General features: G+C 43.7%; 1 protein-coding gene across 3 annotated transcripts in view; it reads left to right on the top strand.

Moving 5' to 3' along the window:
- LOC142248742 (retinol dehydrogenase 12-like) overlaps positions 1-17,268 on the top strand; it is a 119,466-nt gene extending 102,198 nt beyond the window's left edge. For all 3 annotated transcript variants that reach the window (XM_075320072.1, XM_075320071.1, XM_075320070.1), the window contains exon 5: positions 12,855-17,268. In XM_075320072.1, coding sequence (XP_075176187.1) covers positions 12,855-13,150 — 296 coding nt within the window. In that variant the 3' untranslated portion in view covers positions 13,151-17,268. The remainder of the gene's footprint in view (positions 1-12,854) is intronic.
- Positions 17,269-17,798: the final 530 nt, after the last annotated feature.

Genomic DNA, 17,798 nt, shown 5'->3' with positions numbered 1-17,798 from the left:
TTATTTAATTTGATTTTTTTTTTAATTTCTCCTCAAGGCTGAATAAAGCTGAGAAAAAAATATAGATTTGCACTGCCTCATTGAATAACGTGGGTCTAAGTGCAATCCCTTTTTTTCTCGCACTCTGCTTGTTTGAGTTATATGCCAGTGTGGGCTAATCCTAAAGCTCAGATGACTTAATGTATGTAGACCAATGCTATTTTCATGGTTATATACTTTAAGAAAATGTTGTGTCCTCCAATCCTAGGAGTACTCCAAGCCTATGTAAGTAAAGCTAACCGTACACTTTAAATAATAATAATCAGTTTCTTCTTGAAAATGATTGCAATCACAAATTCTTTGGTATTATTATCTTCATTTATTTTGCTTGCAATGAAAAAACACAAAAGAGAATGAAACAAATCAAATCATTGATCATTTCACACAAAACTCCCAAAATGGGCCAGACAAAAGTATTGGCACCCTTAGCCTAATACTTGGTTGCACAACCTTTAGCCAAAATAACTGCGAACAACCGCTTCCGGTAACCATCAATGAGTTTCTTACAATGCTTTCCTGGAATTTTAGACCATTCTTCTTTGGCAAACTGTTCCAGGTCCCTGAGATTTGAAGGGTGCCTTCTCCAAACTGCCATTTTGAGATCTCTGCACAGGTGTTCTATGGGATTCAGGTCTGGACTCATTGCTGGCCACTTTAGTAGTCTCCAGTGCTTTCTATCAAACCATTTTCTAGTGCTTTTTGAAGTGTGTTTTGGGTGATTGTCCTGCTGGAAGACCCATGACCTCTGAGGGACACCCAGCTTTCTCACACTGGATTATGTGAGATCTACCAACACATTATGCTGCAAAATGTGTTGGTAGTCTTCAGACTTCATAATGCCATGCACACGGTCAAGCAGTCCAGTGCCAGAGGCAGAAAAGCAACCCCAAAACATCAGGGAACCTCCGCCATGTTTGACTGTAGGGACCGTGTTCTTTTCTTTGAATGCCTCTTTTTTTTTTTTTTCCTGTCAACTCTATGTTGATGGCTTTTCCCAAAAAGCTCTACTTTTGTCTCATCTGACCAGAAAACATTCTTCCAAAACGTTTTAGGCTTTCTCGGGTAAGTTTTGGCAAACTCCAGCCTGGCTTTTTTATGTCTTGGGGTAAGAAGTGGGGTCTTCCTGGGTATCCGACCATACAGTACCTTTTCATTGAGATGCCGACGGATAGCACGGGTTGACACTGTTGTACCCTCGGACTGCAGGGCAGCTTGAACTTGTTTGGATGTTAGTCGAGGTTCTTTATCCACCATCTGCACAATCTTGCGTTGCAATCTCTAGTCAATTTTTCTTTTCCTTCCACAGCTAGGGAGGTTAGCCACAGTACCATGGGCTTCAACCCCTTCATGACCGGCCAATTTTTCGCTTTCCGTTTTTTTTTTCGCCATTCTTTTTTGAGAGACGTAACTTTTTTATTTTTCAGTCAATATGGTCATATGAGGGCTCATTTTTTGCGGAACGAGCTGTACTTTTAAATGAAACCATCAGTTTTACCATATAGTGTACTGTAAAACTGCAAAAAAAATTCCAAATGCAGAAAAATTGCAAAGAAAGTGCGATAGCACTATGGTTTTTGAGATATTTTATTCACTGTGTTCACTATATGGTAAAACTGATGTGTGGGTGTGATGCCTCAGGTCAGTGCGAGTTCGTAGATACCAAACATGTATAGGTTTACTTTTATATAAGGGGTTAAAAAAAAATCGGAAGTTTGTCCGAAAAAAGTGGCGCACGTTTTACGCCATATTCCGTGACCCGTAGCGTTCTCATTTTTCGGGATTTATGGCTCAGTGACTGCTTATTTTTTGCGTCTCGAGCTGACGTTTTTAACGGTACCATTTTTGCGCAGATGCTACGTTTTGATCGCCTCTTATTGCATTTTGCGCAAAAGTTGTGGCGACAAAAAAATGTCATTTTGGCGTTTGGAATTTTTTTGCCGCTACGCCGTATACTGACCAGATTAATTGATTTTATATTTTGATAGATCAGGCGTTTCTGAACGCGGCGATACCAAAAATGTGTATATTTTTTATTTTTTTAACCCTTTAATTTTCAATGGGACGAATGGGGGGTGATTTGAACTTTTAGGTTTTTGTTTTTTTTTTTATTTCTTCGGCGCTCCATTGGGAGACCCAGACGATTGGGGTGTATAGCACTGCCTCCGGAGGCCACACAAAGCAATTACACTAAAAAGTGTAAGGCCCCTCCCCTTCTGGCTATACACCCCCAGTGGGATCACTGGCTCACCAGTTTTCAAGCTTTGTGCGAAGGAGGCACACATCCATGCATAAGCTCCACTGTTAGTCAGCAGTAGCTGCTGACTATATCGGATGGAAGAAAAGAGGGCCCATACTAGGGCCCCCAGCATGCTCCCTTCTCACCCCACTTGCGGTTTGTAAGGTTGAGGTACCTATTGCTGGTACGGAGGCTGGAGCCCACATGCTGTTTTCCTTCCCCATCCCCCTGAGGGGCTCTGAGGAAGTGGGATCTTTCCGGCCACCAAGCCCTGAGGCCGGGCTCCATCCACAGACCCATAGAACCTGCTGGATGTGGAGCGGGAGTGCCGTTCAGGGACAAGGCCCTGCAACTTTCAAGTACTCTGTGTCCCCGTATGGCAGGCCACGCACACTCCAGGCTTGCTGGGTGTGCTAGTGCGCCGGGGACTGTAGCGCTGTGCGCTGGGCTTATAGTCCCTGCAGATTACTGGGGGACTTTACGTGTGGGGACCGCCGCGCCGACCGCCCCTGGAGCGGCGGCGCAGCTGCGACTTGTAGTGCGCCGGGGACGCGCCGACCGCGCTTTTACGGCGGCGGCGCTTCTAACTTTAGTCCCCGGCTTTTGCGGCCTAGCGCCGCTTCGTTCCCGCCCCCACCCTGTCACTCAGGGAAAGGGAGAGACGCTGTTCTATAGCAGCGCCGAGGGCTGGAGCCTTATTTGCATTCTCCAGCCCCCTTTACTAGACACAGTGGGCGCCGGGTTCCCGCTCTTGTCTCGGGCACGCCCTCGGCCCGCCCCTCTCCTCTGGACGCCGGCAGCCATTCGGGCACGCAGAGCGGGAAAACGGAGACACTGAGCTACCAGCACAGGATTCCGGCGCCACACACCCGCTTTTGTGCGGGCGGTAAGCGGCAACTAAAGTGCTGATCCACTAATGCCGAAGTGTCCTGTTGTACTTTTGTACGGTCGCTATTCAGGATGCAGACCTAGAAACAGCAGCAAAAGATCAGGGGTGCTAAAGCACAGACTCTATATGCTGCTTGTCTTGCATGTGCTGCAGTGTCATGTGTCCTTTATGCTTGTATGCTTTACATTGCACTGTAAGGGCTATTCTTGGCTGTCTACCCGCCTAGATGGCTAGACAGCGGCAGCAAACAGCAATGGTGCTAAGGCACAAGCTTTCAATGCTGCTTGGATTGCATGTCCTGCAGAGTTTATTTTCATGCTTGTACATTCACTGCATGTCGCTATTCTTGGCTAATGCTCCTTGATGACTAGACAACAGCAGCAGAAAAGCAAGGGTGCTAAGGCACAAGCTTTCAATGCTGCTTGGATTGCATGTGCTGCAGTGGTTATTTTCATGCTTGTATGCTATACATTCACTGTATGTCGCTTTTCCTGGCTAATGCTCCTGAATAACTAGACAACGGCAGCAGAAAAGCAAAGGTGCCAAGGCACAGGCTTTCTATGCTCCTTGTACTGCATGTGCTGAAGTGTTTATTGTACTTCATGCTTGTATGCTATACATTGCACTGTACGGTCGCTATTCTTGGCTAATGCTCCTAGATGGCTAGACAGCAACAGCAAAAAAAAAAAAAAAAAAAAAAGCATGGGTGCCAAGGCACAGGCTTTCTATGCTGCTTGTACTGCATGCGACTGTTCCAGGACCCCCAGTGTGTGCAATTACTCAACGGGGTCTCTGCTACAGGTGGCCAAAAGAACCACCTGTGATCCCTGTCCAGGGACAGGGACGGAGTTGCAGTTTCCGCTGATATATTGTCTGTGGCTATGACTAACATCTTACAGACTTTGCAGTCCAGACAGACCTTGGGCAATGTTGATTCAATGCCCCTGGCCACCCTGATTTCGAAACAAATCATGGCTCCAGGAGGGTCCCATGCATCCCAGGGTGCAGGCTCTGACACGGACGACAGTCCCAGACGGCCTAAGCGAGCTCCCTAAGAACGGCCCTCGACTTCATCACAGTACTCTCTGTATGATGAGGCAGACGTAGCTGTTCAGGACTCTGATCCTGAGACCGCTCTCAATCCGGATACACCGGATGGTGACGCTATAGTGAATAATCTTATAGCGTCCATCAATGGAAGGTTGGGTATTTCTCCCTCAACTCCTCCAGTGGAGGGGTCAGCTTCACAGCAGAAGAAATCCCTATTTCGGTATCTCAAGCGTATATTGAGTACTTTTCTGGTCACTCTGACTCCAGGGAAGCAGTCCAGGAACACCACGCTTATCCCGATAAGCGTTTCTCCAACCGTATTGAAGATACGCGTTGTCTCTTCCCCCCTGACGTGCTCAAGCGCTCCAAGGGTGGATCCCCCAATCTCCAGGCTTGCGGCTAGATCTATAGTTGCAGTGGAAGATGGGACTTCACTTAAAGATGCCATTGACAGACAGATAGCCCTATCGGCGGGTCGGTTGCCCCGGCATTCGCAGCCATAGAGGCACTCCAAGCTATTTCAGCTAGTATTGCGCAGAGGGACGCGGTCACATGAACATCTTGGCCGCAGTAGCGTCCTTCACCTCGCAATGTCGGCATTGCGACTCAAGCTGTTTATGCTGTCCTGGACTCTACGAGCCGTACGTCAGTGGCGTCCGCCAACTCCGTGTTGTTACGCTCCTAGTGTTAAGGGATTGGAGCAGATGCTGCTTCCACAAAAGTGCTTAACCAGATTGCCTTTATCTGGTGACAGACTGTTTCGTGAGCGGTTGGATTAAATCATTCAACTGTCCAAGGGTACGGATTCTTCCTTACCCCAGCTATCAAACAAGACCCATCAGGAGAAGGGACAGTCGAGGTTTCGGTCCTTCCCAGGCTCGGGCACGTCCCAATTGCCCTCGTCCAACAGGACTCAAAAGGCTCAGAGGGGCGCAGGTTCCTGGCGGGCTCAATCACGCCCGGAGAAGGCAGCCGGAGGAACCGCTACCAAGGCGGTTTCCTCATGACTTTCAGCCCTCTCTCTCCGCGTCCGCGGTCGGTGGCAGACTCCCCCGCTTTAGCGACATTTAACTGCCACAGGTCAATGGCCGGTGGGGGAGAGACAGTTTGTCGCAAAAACTTCCTCACCGGCCGAGCCGAGGCTCTTCTGCAGGCAGTAGGAGTCGTAATCCCTGTTCCTCCTCAGGAACAAGAGACACTTTTTACTCCGATCTGGTCGGGGTGACAAAATAGGACGACTCCTTCCGTTCCGTTCTGGACCTTAAACTGCTCAACAAGCACGTGAAAACCAGGCGGTTCCGGATGGAATCCCTCCGCTCCGTCATTGCCTCAATGTCTCAAGGAGATTTCCTAGCATCAATAGACATCAGGATGCTTATCTCCACGTGCCGATTGCTCCAGAGCACCGGCGTTTGCTACGATTCGTTATTGAAGACGAGCATCTTCGGTTCGTAGCCCTACCCTTCGGTCTGGCGACAGCCCCACGGGTTTTCACCAAGTTCATGGCAGCAGTGGGACCACTCCCGCACTCTCAGGGTCACCCTGTGATCCCTTACTTAGACCATCTACTTGTCAAGGCACTCTTTTAAGAGGCATGCCAACACAGCCTGAACATGGCGCTGGAGACTTCCCAGAGTTTCGGGTGGGTCCTCAACTTTTCAAAGTTAAACCCAATCGCTGGCATATCTTAGCTTGGGGTTTCACACTCTCTCAGCGATGGTGAAGCTTCCACTGGACAAACAGCGGTCACTACAGACGGGGGTGCAGTCTCCCCTTCAAGGAGACACCTCATCCAGAGGCAGTCCCTTTCACGCAGTTTCATCTGCGTCCACTTCAATGGAACATTCTTCGCTAATGGGAGGGGAAGTCGATGTCCCTACACAGGAACGTCCCCCTTTCTCAGACGATCAAGGACTCTCTTCAGAGGAGTCCACTCTTCAGATCAATTGTCTGGAGCTCTGGGCAGTGCATATGGCCCTGCAAGACTTCCTGCAGTGGCTGGAAGGCAAACAGATCCGAATTCAGTCGGACAATCCACAGCGGTGGCATACATCAACCACCAAGGCGGACTACGCAGTCGGCGAGCCTCCCAGGAAGTCCGCCGGATTCTGCTAGGGGTGGAAGACAGAGCATACACCATATCCGCAGTTCACATCCCGGGCGTAGAAAACTGGGAAGCAGACTTCCTCAGTCACCAGGGCGTGGACGCAGGAGAATGGTCTCTGCACCCGGACGGGTTTCACGAATCGGCACAACAGCAAGGTCCCGGTTTTCATGACGATCAAAGAGCTCTGGCGACAGGCATCTCACGGTCGGTCAACCGTGGGCACTACCAGACCGGCCAGACTTACTGTCCCAAGGGCCGTTTTTCCATCTGAATTCTACGGCCCTGAACCTACTGTGTGGCCATTGCGTCCTAGATCCTAGTGTCCTCAGGATTATCCCACGGGGTCGTTGCCACCATGAGACAGGCTTTGAAGCCCACGTCTGCTAAGATCTACCACGGAAGTGGAAGATTTTCTTTTACTGGTGCTCTGTACAAGGAGTGTCCCCCTGGCCATTGGCATTGCCTACTTTTCTTTCCTTCCTGCAATCTGGGTTGGAAAAGGGCTTGTCGCTCGGCTCCCTTAAAGGGCAAGTCTCGGCGCTATTGGTGTTTTTTCAGAAGCGTCTAGCACGACGTCCGCAGGTACGCACGTTCCTGCAGGGGGTTTGGTCATATCGTCCCCCCGTACGAGCGGCCGTTAGATCCATGGGATCTGAACAGGGTACTAGTTGCTCTCCAGAAGCCGCCTTTCGAGTCTCTGACGGATGTTTCACTCTCTCGACTATCACGGAAAGTGGCCTTTCTGGTAGCGATCACGTCTCTTCGGAGAGTGTCTGAGCTAGCAGCGCTGTCATCCAAGGCTCCCTTCCTGGTGGTCCACCAGGACAAGGTAGTGCTGCGCCCCATTCAGGAGTTTCTCCCTAAGGTAGTATCCTCGTTTCATATTAATCAGGATATCTCCTTACCTTCTTTTTGTCCTCATCCGGTTCACCGGTATGAAAAGGATTTACATTTGTTAGATCTGGTGAGAGCACTCAGAATCTACATTTCCCGCACGGCGCCCCTGCGCCGCTCTGATGCACTCTTTGTCCTTGTCGCTGGCCAGCGCAAGGGGTCGCAGGCTTCCAAAGCCACCCTGGCTCGATGGATCAAAGAACCAATTCTTGAAGCCTACCGTTCTGCTGGGCTTCCGGTTCCATCAGGGCTGAAGGCCCATTCTACCAGAGCCGTGGGTGCGTCCTGGGCATTACGACACCAGGCTACGGCTCAACAGGTACCTGGTCGAGTCTGCACACTTTCACCAAACATTATCAGGTGCATACCTATGCTTCGGCGGACGCCAGCCTAGGTAGAAGAGTCCTGCAGGCGGCAGTTGCCTCCCCGTAGGGGAGGGCTGTCTTTGCAGCTCTAACATGAGGTATTTCTTTACCCACCCAGGGACAGCTTTTGGACGTCCCAATCGTCTGGGTCTCCCAATGGAGCGCCGAAGAAGAAGGGAATTTTGTTACTTACCGTAAATTCCTTTTCTTCTAGCTCCTATTGGGAGACCCAGCACCCGCCCTGTTGTCCTTCGGGATTTTTGGTGGTTTTTCGGGTACACATGTTGTTCATGTTGAATGGTTTTTCAGTTCTCCGACGTTACTTCGGAGTGAATTGTTTAAACCAGTTATTGGCTTTCCTCCTTCTTGCTTTTGCACTAAAACTGGTGAGCCAGTGATCCCACTGGGGGTGTATAGCCAGAAGGGGAGGGGCCTTACACTTTTTAGTGTAATTGCTTTGTGTGGCCTCCGGAGGCAGTGCTATACACCCCAATCGTCTGGGTCTCCCAATAGGAGCTAGAAGAAAAGGAATTTACGGTAAGTAACAAAATTCCCTTCTTTTTAAAACTTTTCTTTTAACTTTTTTTTATTTTACTAGTCCCCCTAGGGGGCTATTGCAATCAGCAATCCGATCGCTCTGCAGTATCTGCTGATCACAGCTACACAGCTGTAAACAGCAGATAAGCTTTCTATCTTTTTCACTGTGCAGCGGGCACAGCGAAAGTGAAAGCAAGTCATGTGTAGTACTGGAGTCATGACCACATGACCCTGTGCTACCATGACAACTATCGGAAGTCACGTGATCGCGTCACGTGACTTCCGGTATCGGGCGGTAAGTAAAAGTTTACCGCGATCGAGCTTATAATGGCGCTGTCACATATTGACAGCGCCATTTAAGGGGTTAATCGGCACAAGCAGATAACGATTCTGCTCGTGCCTAGCAGGCACACATCTCAGCTGTGAAAATCAGCTGAGATGTGCGCCGATCGCGGCATGCTGCCGCCGGAGGAGCGCGGGCAGTAACATTATGACATTTAGGACGTAATTTTACTGCCCGCGGTCGTTAAGGGGTTAAACTTCTTGATGACACTGTGCACCGTAGACACAGGAACTTTCAGGTCTTTGGAGATGGACTTGTAGCCTTGAGATTGCTCATGCTTCCTCACAATTTGGATTCTCAAGTCCTCAGACAGTTCTTTGGTCTTCTTTCTTTTCTCCATGCTCAATGTGGTACACACAAGGACACAGGACAGAGGTTGAGTCAACTTTAATCCATGTCAACTGGCTGCAAGTGGGATTTAGTTATTGCCAACACCTGTTAGGTGCCACAGGTAAGTTACAGGTGCTGTTAATTACACAAATTAGAAAAGCATCACATGATTTTTCAAACAGTGCCAATACTTTTGTCCACCCCCTTTTTTATGTTTGGTGTGGAATTATATCCAATTTGGCTTTATGACAATGTTTTAATTTGTCTTCAATGAAGAAAAAAAAATGAAGATAATACCAAAGAATTTGTGCTTGCAATCATTTTCAAGAAGAAACTGAGTATTATCTGACAGAATTGCAGGGGTGCCAATACTTTTGGCCAGCACTGTATGTAGGCAAACAGCTATCTTTTTACTCTCCTGTACACATGCACATTCGTTTCGTCTGAACATACATGTGTTCCTAAAAAGGATTGTTCATCTTGAACTGGGCACATGATGATGTAATATAATAATATGCAGAATAAATTGCTTTTTTTTGTTTGTTTTCATTCCTCAGTTGCAGAAATATTAGCAATCAAAACAAAGCTAATGAGTTAATTTTGGTAGTGTCCAAGTGGTTGTTATCAGAGTTTTGACTGGGAGTGAAACTTGTTTCCCCTGTATGATGTTGACCAATCATAAGCAGGCAGCAACATTCAGGAGAAAGAACACACCCCCACAATAGCTTAGTGCAGTTTTGTCACTGTGAGGCTTGTAATGACAGACAGCCTGATGTCACTGCAGAGCAATTACAAGTATCTAAGCTAAGGTGGAGACATGATCCTCTTTCTCTAGAGTGTTGCTGTCTGTTTGAGTGATCATGACATAAGGGAAAGAGGTACTCACTCCCAGTGAAAAATCTCTGATAAACACCCATTTGGACATAGCAAAAAATGAACTCATTAGCTGGCCAATACTTTGGTTGTTAATATTTCAGCAAAGGGGAGGCAAAATGAAAAAAAATATATATATTTTATATGTGTGTGTGTGTGTGTGTGTGTGTGTGTGTGTATAATTACTTCTCAGCAACCACTATTACATTATATTACAAAAAAATCCCATTTTTTTTTTTTATCAGCCTACAGACTCTCTATAGAAACACTAATTTGGTGCCTAACCAAAGGGCCAATAGAGTGAGGTGATCAAAAAAATTAGCCTAAAAATACAAAATCTATACATACAACCCCTGGCAAAAATTATGGACTGGCCTGGCTCTGAGGATGTTCATTCAGTTGTTTTACTTTTTTTTTTTTTTTTTTTTTTAAAAAAAAAAAGCAGACCACAGACATGGCACAAAACTAAAGTCATTTCAAATGGCAACTTTCTGGCTTTAAGAAACACTAAAAAAATCATGAAAACATAATGTGCTAGCCGGTAACGGTTACTTTTCAAGACCAAACAAGGGAATCACTCAATTATGAGGAAAAAATAATGGCATTGTGAAAAAGAAACAAATAAAAGAGCACTCCAATTCATTACTAGTATTTTGTTGCACCACCTCTGGCTTTTAGAACACCTTGCAGTGTCTGAGGCATGGACTTAATGAGTGACAAACAGTGCTCTTCATCAATCTAGCTCCAACTTACTCTGATTGCTGTTGCCAGATCAGCTTTGCAGGTTGGAGCCTTGTCATGGACCATTTTCTTCAACTTCCACCAAAGATTTTCAATTGGATTGAGTCCGGATTATTTGCAGGCCATGTCATTGACCTTATGTGTCTTATTTCAAGGAATGTTTTCACAGTCTTTGCTCTATGGCAGGATGCATTATCATCTTGATAAATTATTTCATCATCCCCAAACATCCTTTCAAGTGATGGGATAAGAAAAGTGTCCAAAATTTCAATGTAAACTTGGGCATTTATTGAAGCTGTAATGACAGCCATCTCCCCAGTGCCTTTACCTGACAATGCAGCCCCATATCATTAATGACTGTGGAAATTTACATGTTCTCTTCAGGCAGTCATCTTTATAAATCTCATTGGAACAACACCAAACAAAAGTTCCAGCATCAAAAGTTCCAGCATCAGGCAGTCATCTTTTTATTGTTTAGTTTTTTCTGTATGAAAATCTCATTTTCTCTAGTTTCCTCCCATTCCTTCCGCATTTGTTTTGTTGTGCATTTCCTGTTTTGTAGACATATTGCTATAAGTTTCCTGCCTTAATGCTTTGATGTCTTCCTTGGTCTACCAGTATGTTTGCCTTTAACAACCTTCCCCTGTTGTTTGTATTTGGTCCAGATTTTAGACACGGCTGACTGTGAACAACCAACATCTTTTGCAACATTTCGTGATGATTTACACTCTTTTAAGAGTTTGATAATCCTTTTCTTTGTTTCAATTGACATCTCTCGTGTTGGAGCCATGCTTCATGTCAGACCACTTGGTGCAACAGGTCGCCAAGGTGTGATCACTCCTTTTTTGATTCAGACTAACGAGCAGATCTTATTTGATGCAGATGTTAGTTTTGGGAATGAAAATTTACAGGATGATTCCATAATTTTTTCTTCATAATTGAGTGATTCCATAATTTTTCCCCCTGTTTGGTCTTGAAAAGTAACCGTTACTGGCTACTACATTATGTTTTCATGATTTTTTTTTAGTGTTTCTTAAAGCTAGAAAGTTGCCATTTGAAATTAGTTTTGTGCCATGTCTGTGATCTGCTTTTTTTTTTTTTTTTTTTTTTAAACAAAAGTGAAGAACTGAATGAACATCCTCAGAGCCAGGTGAGTCCATAATTTTTGCCAAGGGTTGTATGACAGACAACACCCAATAAAAAGTTTAATTCTTGTACACATGATGATAAATAAGTATATAAACATGAATACAATGGAAGGGGATGTTAGACTATTGAGGCAGGTTCATAAAGCGTACAATAAAAAGCACTCACTGAGATGGGATATAGTATCCATAACATAAGTGAAATATCTGTACAAGCAGAAAATTATGTACAAGCTAAAATTTCCATAACACCAAATAGGGACAGCGTGAAATAATATGATTCTATAAAAAGTACAAAATCCCACTATTTTTGTCAGGCTACAAACTAATATTGTTTCACAATAATAAAAAAAAAGCTACAAGAGTATATATTTTAGCCATATAAAGCCATATTTAGCCATATAAAGAATGTGCATGTCACTTCTTTTCCACAGGTACCTGCCACAGATAATGGTAAAAAAACGCAGGTACCAAGCCGCGGCAAACTTACCGCGGTTTTTGCCGCGGGTGCGGTATTCTGCCAGAGGGTGTGGATTTTTCTTAAGAAAAAGTTTATTTCCCAGTGCGCAAAGGGCCTTACATCATTATCTAGTTCTACATGAAAAATTTGGTGACAGGTCCTTTTTAATAGGTGAAGATGGCTGCTGCTGATCTTCCCTAGAACATGTTCAGATATTTCTGCCAGTGAAATCTGAGGGAGAGTAGGGAGGCGCCATCAAATTAAAGAGAACCAACCATCAGATTTTTCATATATAAAGTAAAGCCAGTGCTATACTGGTGCTAGGATGCTGAATGTAAGCATACCTTTCGTTCTGAGATTGGACGGTTTATTTCAGGAATATGTGTAAGTAAAGTTCCAGAGATGCACTGCTATTTGATTGACAGGTGCAACAGGGGCGGGAATATGTGGGTCGGGTCTTGCTATCTATTCTCACCCCTGTCTACACCGGAATTTACGTTTATTATGGCGATAGAGGAAGGCCAGGCAGGCATACAGGGGCGGGAATAGATAGCAAAACCTGACCGAAATATTACCTTCCTCTTGCACCTGTCAATCAAATAGCAGTGCATTGCTGGAACTTTACTTGTACATATTTTTTTAAATAAAACATCCAGTCTCAGAATAAAAGCTATGCTTACATTCAGCATCCTAGCGCCAGTATACCACAGGCTTTACTTTTATATATGAAAATCCTGCTGGTTGGTTCCCTTTAAAGACCAGCAGGTTTGGCTTGACATTGGATTTACAAGTGAAGAATAGATGGTTAGCTGTGAGCATACTAACTGTATCCTTCTCTTCTGCAGGTTATGTAGCTGGTGATTGGACCTCCCAATTTTCAGTTCTATTCCGCATAGTGATGTACTTCATCACATCCCTGTTCTTCATCTCATGTCAAGCAGCGGCCCAGACTGTTATATACTGTGCTATATCTGATGACATTCTCCAGCACAATGGTGGCTTCTTCTCAGACTGCAAGCCCTGCAAGCTGCGTCCTTTTGTTAAGGACGCTGGGATTGCCAAAAAGCTTTGGGAGGCCAGTGAAGCTATGGTTGGACTTACTTCTTCAGCAAGGGAACATCTAGCTACCAAAAGAAGATAGAAGATAGTGGTTTTGTTTGTTCTTTGTTTGTTTTTATTTAAATATAAATGGCTGCTTCATACATAATGCTGCATGAAAATGTCTACTTTTTTTAACTTGCATGATGAGTATTTATTGCATTTGTCTGCTTCATTTAACCCCTTAACTACCGCGGGCAGTGATATTACATCTCTGCGGTCATAGTATTAATCCCCACCTGCTGCTGCGGGCTGCAGGCAGGGATCCGCGCACATGTCAGCTGATTTGTATAGCTGACGTGTGCCTCACTGGTACGAGTGGAATCTCTATCCACCAGTAACTGTTAACCCATTAAAAGGCGCTGTTAAGATTTGACAGCAACATTTTAATCGATCGCGGTAGAAGTTTACTCACCGCCCGATACCGGAAGTCACATGGATTTGATGGTTGTCATGGTAGCACAGGGTCATGTGATGACTCCTGTAGCTCACATGACTCAGGTTCTTTAACCATCAGCCGAGTACTGCAGGTTATAAGAGATGATCGTTTTTCCCGATCTGAGCGGTGCTGCTCTGATTGGGAGAAATGAATGAGCAATCAGACTGCCGATCCTTATAGCCCCCTATGGGGACTAGTAAAATAAAAAAGAAAAGTTTAAAAAAAGTTTTGAAAATTGAAAACAAAATAAAAAATCCTTAAAGTTCAAATCACCCCCCTTTCGCCCAATTGAAAATTAAAGGATTAAAAAAATAAACAATGTACACATATTTGGTATCGCCGCGTTCAAAAGTGCCCGATCTATCAAAATATAAAATCAATTAACCTGATCAGCAAACGGCGTAGCGGGAAAAAATGCCAAACTTATGTTTTTTGGTCGCCACATATTTTGCACAAAATGCAATAACAGGCGATCAAAATGTAGCATTGGCGCAAAAATGGTACCGTTAAAGACGTCAACCCGAGACGCAAAAAATAAGCAGTCACTGAGCCCCAGATCCCAACAATGAGAACGCTATGGGTCGCGGAATATGGCGCAAAACGTACACCACTTTTTTCAAACTTCTGATTTTTTTTTTTTTTTAACCCTTTAGATAAAAGTAAACCTACAGATGTTTGGTGTCTATGTCTATGAACTTGCACCGACTTCAGGCATCACACCAACACATCAGTTTTACCATATAGTGAACACCATGAATAAAATATCTCAAAAACAATAGTGCGATCGCACTTTTTTGCAATTTTTCCGTATTTGGAATTTATTTTTTTTGCCGTTTTCCAGTACACTATATGGTAAAACTCATGGTTTCATTTAAAAGTACAGCTCGTTCTGCAAAAAAAACGAGCCCTCGCATGAACAAATTGACTGAAAAATAAAAAAGTTACATCTCTCGGAAGAAGAATGGCGAAAAAAAACCTAAAAGCGCAAAATCAGCCAGTCAGGTCAGAAAAAAAACTATTTGTATTGTGTGTGCAGCTAAAAAACCCATGCACTTAGCTAGGTAGAAGTTCTATCCCGTGTTTGTGAATTTACAAGGTGTTAATACTGTCCATCGCAAAAAAACAAACAGGTAACATTTCCAATTTACCAAGTTCACACTTCTCTCTCTGCTCCAATGATTCCTAGTCTCTTTATAACAGTATATCAAAAATCGTTAAAACAACATTCAGAAAATGGGAGTAAACTCGTTTCACCTTTCCGGCTTTTTCTGGGGGTGTAGCCACTTTCTTATTTTGCATTTAAATCCTCATCTAATTTAAGAATCCGCATTATAAAATGGTTTCCTATAAAATAGGAGTTTAAATTATACTGTAAAGTTAGAGATAATAAGAATGATAAACTATCCTGTGTAAGTACATAAGGAATAACACTATTTCTGGCCATTTATATGATTTAGAGCCTGCAGAGCGGAATCCTGCTGAAAAGGAAGGATACAGCTCTAACCTGCAATTGACTCTGAGCTGGTGGGAGGAGACTAGCTGCTATGATGTCTCCCTTATACAGCACACAGACAGGGATTCCTGCTCTTCTTTCTTTAACATACGGAGACAAGCAGCAGTATTAATGAAATTATGTGGAGATGTCAAAAGTTTCCCCAAAAATGCAAATTGAAACTATGCACTAGATCAATTGTACTCAACAAATACAATGTCTCTGAAATCTAAACAGTAAAATTAATACAGAAATAAAGAGTAAAGACCCACATGAAAAATGTACTTGATTATCAATATCTTGACTAGTGTTTTGTGGAAGCATAGATAATCTTGTATATATGTTTACCTGCTTGTGTTTTGCTATGGACACTTATCTTGTGAACTCACAACACTAGAGAGAACGTCTACCTAGCGAAGTGCCTCACATTGAGCAATGTATGGCTTTTCTAGTTGTTAATATTTGGTAGAATATGATCAGCTGAACTTCCTATGGCCGTGGTGTGAGGCTACATTTTGAGCTTTTTATTATTTCCTGTAATTTGTTGTTCTGTTTGTATGTGAGTCTTAGTTAACTTGAGAATACCCCTTTAATATCATTAAATTATCAATTATTATCAATTATTATTACTTTAATTAGAGAGTATGAAAATAAGCGAGTTGCAATAGACTTGCTTTTTATATTAACTTTCATGCTCCTGCAATGAGAGCTTGTATCTTACATAGTGTAGAGCTGATTTCAATGGAGTTCAGCCACCAGTCTCTCCTTGAACCTTGGGCTGACAGCGCGTAGTAGTTATATTCCTGGAGAGGAGTTAACTTCTAACCTACCAGTCAGCTCTCTAGCCTATTAATTTCTATACAGCACTTAGCTGTTTATCTCCCTCACCTCAAGCTCTTGACTAGCTGCTGTTGTAAATCTTGCAAAATCTCCAACGCACTACTTTCAGAGGAGAACTACTTCCACAGCAGATCTCCTGATCTAATATCTCTGTCCACAGATGTATGTATGTTCAAATGCACTGTTATTTTTGTGTAAGTATAGTGATAACAGTTTACACTCCAGAACTTGTGCTGAACTTTATAGTTGTTCAGTTCTACTCCTCGCCAGAAGGCCTCGCTCCCTCTTCTGTTTAATATGGACAAGTGTAATCCCGTAAAAAAATCGGATTGCGCTCTTGCCAATGTTATTCAATGAGGCAGTGACCATCTACTATTTTTTTTTTTCTTTTGCTATAATCGGGCCAAGGAAAAAATTGTGGGATGCTGTGTATGGCCGCGTATATTGCACAAGACTCGCTAATGTAAGTCTGGATGCGAGGAGAAAAATGGACAGCACACAAACTATTCGTATGCCATCTGATTCTTACAGATCCATTACCATTCTGTAGAACAGAACACTGTAAATGGTCCTGTGAATGATTGTAGAATAAAAATTGAGAAAAAGAATAAAAATGCATGTTATACAGATGCTATGCGAGGAAAAAAAAAACTCACACACATGGAATACCAAACAGGTTTCACTCTTCCATCTTTTCTGGATGCAAGTTTGTGCAATTTTTTTTATATGCAAGTGGGAGTGAGGCCGAAATGTTACTCGAGGTGAGCTCATCCTGCCAGAAACCAAGAAGTAAGGAGATTGTGGAGCTCTGAGCTGCCCAGGAGACAACTTGAGAAAACCTGTTGAATGTAAAGTGTATGATATTCCCAGAATTGTAGTTAGTGATGTTGCACTTTTTTAAGTGTAGCGTAATAGCTTATGCAGTGAAAATAATTTTAAATACACTTATGCACTATATTTCTGTTTCTGCAACACTATTATTGTGCTTCTTGAGTTACCATAGTATTCTGCAGACTTATGTGCATGTTAATAATTGTGAAAGTTAGGAGATCTGTGGAAGCAGAACAATGTATAAATTAGTAAGGCTCTCTTTGTGCTGTCATTATGATTTTCATTTTACTTGCTAGAATAATACATTCAAACATTAATAAGCAACAGAAACCTGAATTAGTGAAAGCTAACAAGTGTGAACAGAGCCCTAAAGATGTTTCCTTCTTCAAATTAAGATTATTAGCTTCATTTTGTATTCGCATGAGAACTGTAAGTGATGTTGTGCCCATGTCACTATGAGGACCAAATGAAAAACTGACCAGCATATCCTAACAAAATGAAGCAAGTGTGAACAGACGAATTCTGCTGTGACTGCATCATGTATAAATAAAAGAATACTGCAGCTCTCTATTATTATTATTATTTATTTATTTATAAAGCACCATTGATTCCATGAGCATTGATTCCATGAGAAGGGGTTACATACAGAATACATATACAAGTTATAATAGACAGACTGGTACAGAGGGAAGAGGACCCTGCCCTTGCCGGCTTACATGCTATAGGATATTGGGGAGGAGACAGTAGGTGAGGTGTTGGTCGGATGGCAGTCCTGGCACAGTGGTGAGGCAGCAGCGCGGGTGGTGGTGAGTCAGTGAGGTCATTGAAGATTATAGGCATTTCTGAACAGATGAGTTTCAAAGTTCTGTTTGTCTGCTACACTTGCAAGCTTCAATCTGATTTGTTGAGGCAGTGAATTCCAGAGGACAGGGGATGCTCAGGAGAAGTCTTGGAGGCAGTTGCATGAGGAGCGAATGAGTGAGGAGGAGAGAAGGAGGCCTTGGGAGGACCAGAGATTACATGTTGAAATGTAGCAGGAGATTACTTTGGAGATATACGGAGGAGACAGATTATGGCAGCTTTGTAGGT

Source organism: Anomaloglossus baeobatrachus, chromosome 1 (genome assembly GCF_048569485.1).
Source record: "Anomaloglossus baeobatrachus isolate aAnoBae1 chromosome 1, aAnoBae1.hap1, whole genome shotgun sequence".
Lineage (NCBI taxonomy): Eukaryota > Metazoa > Chordata > Amphibia > Anura > Aromobatidae > Anomaloglossus > Anomaloglossus baeobatrachus.
This window is presented reverse-complemented; position numbering and strand designations above follow the sequence as displayed.